Source organism: Sinocyclocheilus rhinocerous, unplaced genomic scaffold (assembly GCF_001515625.1).
Source record: "Sinocyclocheilus rhinocerous isolate Xijiao unplaced genomic scaffold, SAMN03320098_v1.1 scaffold1307, whole genome shotgun sequence".
Classification (NCBI taxonomy): Eukaryota; Metazoa; Chordata; class Actinopteri; order Cypriniformes; family Cyprinidae; genus Sinocyclocheilus; species Sinocyclocheilus rhinocerous.
This window is the reverse complement of record NW_015631048.1, coordinates 830,694-834,667: the sequence shown is the minus strand read 5'-3', so window position 1 is coordinate 834,667 and position 3,974 is coordinate 830,694. Positions and strand designations below refer to the sequence as shown.

The 3,974-nt window shown below is 36.8% G+C and overlaps 1 protein-coding gene across 1 annotated transcript in view; it reads right to left on the bottom strand.

The window, feature by feature from the left end:
* The window catches only part of LOC107741163 (remodeling and spacing factor 1-like), a 19,668-nt gene that overhangs the window by 8,918 nt on the left and 6,776 nt on the right, over positions 1-3,974 (bottom strand). The window contains exons 7-15 of the mRNA XM_016553772.1: positions 3,528-3,806; positions 3,342-3,446; positions 3,175-3,254; positions 2,961-3,015; positions 1,882-1,991; positions 1,731-1,798; positions 1,435-1,642; positions 1,160-1,350; positions 582-761 (exon numbers count right to left, since the gene is read on the bottom strand). Of these exons, the coding sequence (XP_016409258.1) occupies positions 582-761; positions 1,160-1,350; positions 1,435-1,642; positions 1,731-1,798; positions 1,882-1,991; positions 2,961-3,015; positions 3,175-3,254; positions 3,342-3,446; positions 3,528-3,806 (1,276 nt within the window). The remainder of the gene's footprint in view (positions 1-581; positions 762-1,159; positions 1,351-1,434; positions 1,643-1,730; positions 1,799-1,881; positions 1,992-2,960; positions 3,016-3,174; positions 3,255-3,341; positions 3,447-3,527; positions 3,807-3,974) is intronic.

Sequence of the window (3,974 nt, the reverse complement as noted above, 5' to 3'; positions counted from 1 at the left end):
AATTTTTTCCAGCTGATGAACGATAAATCACTGACAGACAATCAGAATCCATCCTGCTGTAATGAGCTCAAGAATTTAAAGCGGCAGACAAGCGTGCGCTTAGAATAAACAGACGATATCTTTTGCTGGTGTGGACGCTAATATCGTTTTCTTTATAGTTATCGTTCTTGGTGTGAACGGGGCTTAACCCTTTAAGTAGAAATCTTTTGTAACTTAAATCTTTATAGTCACTTTTAACTGATGCATCCTTGCTGAATAAAATTTAATGCATCCTTGCTGAATAAAAGTAATAATTTCTTTAAAACAAACAAAAACAATAAAAAAAAATCTGATTCCAAACTTTTGAATGGTAAAGTATACTATGTACATATCAGTCATCCAGGTTTCTATGTAGAGCTACCAGCTATTGAAAAACCTCTATCAGTCGACCATAGAATAATTCTAGCAATATTATATAAGATACTGGTTACATTACGGTCATGTTTCTATTTTATAGAATAGTATGTATAATGTATATAGTATATATTATATAATGATTGAGCCTTATGCTGTGAAAATGCATAGGTGTAAATGGCACTGACCTTCGCTGTCGGAGCTGGAAAGACGTCTGCGTTTCTTCTTTTTGTCTTTGTTGGTGCTGGCCTGTGAGCCGTCAGAATCTGAGCTTTCACAGTAATTCACCTCTTGCTTACGACTCCGATAGGACCGCCGACAGCGGACGTCCAGGTCACTGTCACTGAATTCACTAGAGCCTTCAGTCGCTGCATGCAAACCCCACCCCCACACACACACACAAAACAAGACAAACAAACAGAAATATCAGTGAACAAACAGTAAACCACAAGTACGGTACAAATTCAACTCAAATTTTTGATCCAATTTTTTCAACAAAAGGTTTTCACCTTCAGAAAACTCTATTTGTCTACCTCAGCAGTTCAAACATAAATATTATATCAGCTTTTCATTTTTAAATATCTGAGACTCTTAATTTGAATTTTTTTATATTTATTTTTACACAATTAAATAAAAAATAAAACTACATAAAAGAATAAAACTTCTACAATATAAAAAAAACTGTCAGAATAAATAACAGGGTTGTATTAGTGTAATTTTTTTGCATTAAATTTTTTTTATTTATTTATTTTTTTAAATGTCTCACCCATCTCCTCCTCTTCATCAGTTTCCAGCTCCTCCTCCTCGGAGTATCCTCTCGGTCTGCGTCTTCTGCGTGGCAGCTGTCTTCTCTGCGGGCGGGCAACATCGCTCCCGAAGTCACTATCCTCATAGGACGGGACTTCTGCTTCACTCTCCACGTCATTATCAGAGGCCGCAAACTCCTCATCCTCTGAACTGCTGACCAATCAGAGCAGAGTAAGTGTTATTTCATTGACAAGACTCTGTGATTCTCTTGAATTAAAAGCTGTTTAACATTACCTGTCGCTGAGACGGAACTCATCTTCACTCTCTTCCTCGTCCACGGTGCTGTCGCTGTCTAGATCGTTGAGACGCCGCCGCTTCTTCTTCTGAGCTGCACTGGTTCGCCGCGGCTGCCCGTTCTCCTTCCCATCTTCCTGTAGGATGGTGGACATGTCCTTCTCTCTGTGGCCTGTGATGTTTGCCATGTCCTTCCCCCGGCCTGCTCCTGTGTATTGACATCTTTGATCAGTCTAAACTTCCATATCCAAGCTCAAATATCAACACTAGTGTGATGTATGAAAATGCTCCTCTACCTCCACCTTCTGCTTCTTTAATGTCTTCCTCGATTGCATCTTCAATCGCTTCATCAAACTCATCAAATCTGACAAAAATGTAACAATAAACAGTGAATATTAACGACTATGTATAAACAGCACAAGATAATGAGCAAGTAGAATGACATACCTGTAGCTTATGTATTTCTTTGCCCTGGTTGATCTCCGTCCCCAACCTTTGCTCTTCTTCACATCTTTCTTCTCTTTCACCACCTCCTTCTTTTCTTCCTCCACTTCCACCTTCAAAAAATGTATATGTATAACTACAGAGTTTTACTACCATGGGATAGAGAAGATTTTTTTAAAGAAATTAACACTTCACTTTAGCAAGGATGCATTAAATTGATCAAAAGTGACAGTAAAGACATTTAGAATGTTATAAAGGATTTCAATGTCAAATAAATGTTTTAACAAACTGTTTTTTAAACTTTCTGTTCATCAAAGAATCCTGAAAAATTTATCTCAGCTTCCACAAAATTATTAAGCAGCACCACTTTTTTATTGATAATAATAATGTTTCTTGAGCACCAAATCAGCATATTATGACACTAAAGAGAGGAGTAATGGCAAAAATGTTTCTCAATATTGCCGTTTTTACTGTATTTTGATCAAATAAATGCAGCCTTAGTGAGCATAAACCACTTCTTTCAAAAACAAAAATCATGGTAAAACGGTAGTGAAAATGATGATCATGCATTATAGATTTGAAAATACTCCAAATATTTCCTTATAATTAAAAATGGTAATTAGGATTAAAAGGTAAAAATAAACTTTCTATGTCTTTTTATAATTTCCTCAAATCTATCCTACTATCAAATGTTTCTCAATATTGCCGTTTTTACTGTATTTTGATCAAATAAATGCAGCCTTAGTGAGCATAAACCACTTCTTTCAAAAACAAAAATCATGGTAAAACGGTAGTGAAAATGATGATCATGCATTATAGAATTGAAAATACTCCAAATATTTCTTTATAATTAAAAATGGTAATTAGGATTAAAAGGTAAAAATAAACTTTCTATGTCTTTTTATCATTTCCTCAAATCTATCCTACTATCTTAAAATAATAGTTTAGCTTTGTGATAGCAGACATTTCATACTTTTAAGTGCTCTTTTGTAAAAAATCAAAATAAAAAAAATAAAAAATATTTGACATTAAATCTTCATAGTAAGTATTCACAAACTTCAATAAGCACTGTGGGCACTTACGGAAGGTGTGATGATGTTCTCTACACTGATGCCAACATACACCAGTCGCTCTTTCCTGTGAGAGAAGAATGACAATGTTTCTGACATTTCACAAATAATTTCTCACATAGGCCATCATCCCATTGCACAATAGATTAACAGACTGATAAAGGTTAACTGGACTAATTTAGGAACTTTTCTGCAACTGGTTCAAACTAATCCTCTCTTTATTCACCTTCGCTCTGCACGTTCTTTCTTTTTGAGGGAGGCATCCAAATTCTGCAATTGCTCTTCGAGCCTGTCGCAAAGTTGCTTCTGCAAGAGAAATGAAGATCATCAGCATTTGAATAGCCAGAATTATGCCTTTCTGTAAAGGAAATCCTGAAATCTAAATTGACTCACATGCTGGCAGGGGGGGCAGAACCATTCCCCATCTGGAATGATCATGAGCGGAGGCCGCAGACAGGCAGTGTGGTAACCGCTGTCACAGGAATCACACAGGAGTATCTAGGGGAACAGAAACGAGAGGTTAAAAGCAGCACTTCTGACTGTGAGAAGATGAATATATTTTGCAGAAGAGTGTCGCACCAGCTCGGGATGGTTGGGAAGGCCACAGTGTTTGCAGGGGTCGTCATTGGGTTCATCATCTTCTGATGAAGAGGTAGTGGAGTCAGAGCTGTTTCGCTCTCGGTTTCGGTTTCTCCTTCTTTTCCTGGTCTTCTTCTCCACCTTATAGTCTTCATCGCTGTCGTCCTCCTCCGTCTCCTCTTCCTCACTCTCACTCTCCTCGTCATCATCATCATCGTCAGAACTTTTCCTTTTACGTCTCATGCGAGACCATGGTTGTCGTTTCCGACGTCTCCCCACCTGTTGAATGATGAGTTACATTATGAATGACCTTCAATTATGAAATCTCTACCACTCAAAAGGTTGTTTTTTTAATAAATTAATTTTAAATGTATTTTTTTTTCAGAAAGGACCCATTAGATTGATCAAAAGTCACAGTAAAGACATTTATAATGCTACCAAAAAAAA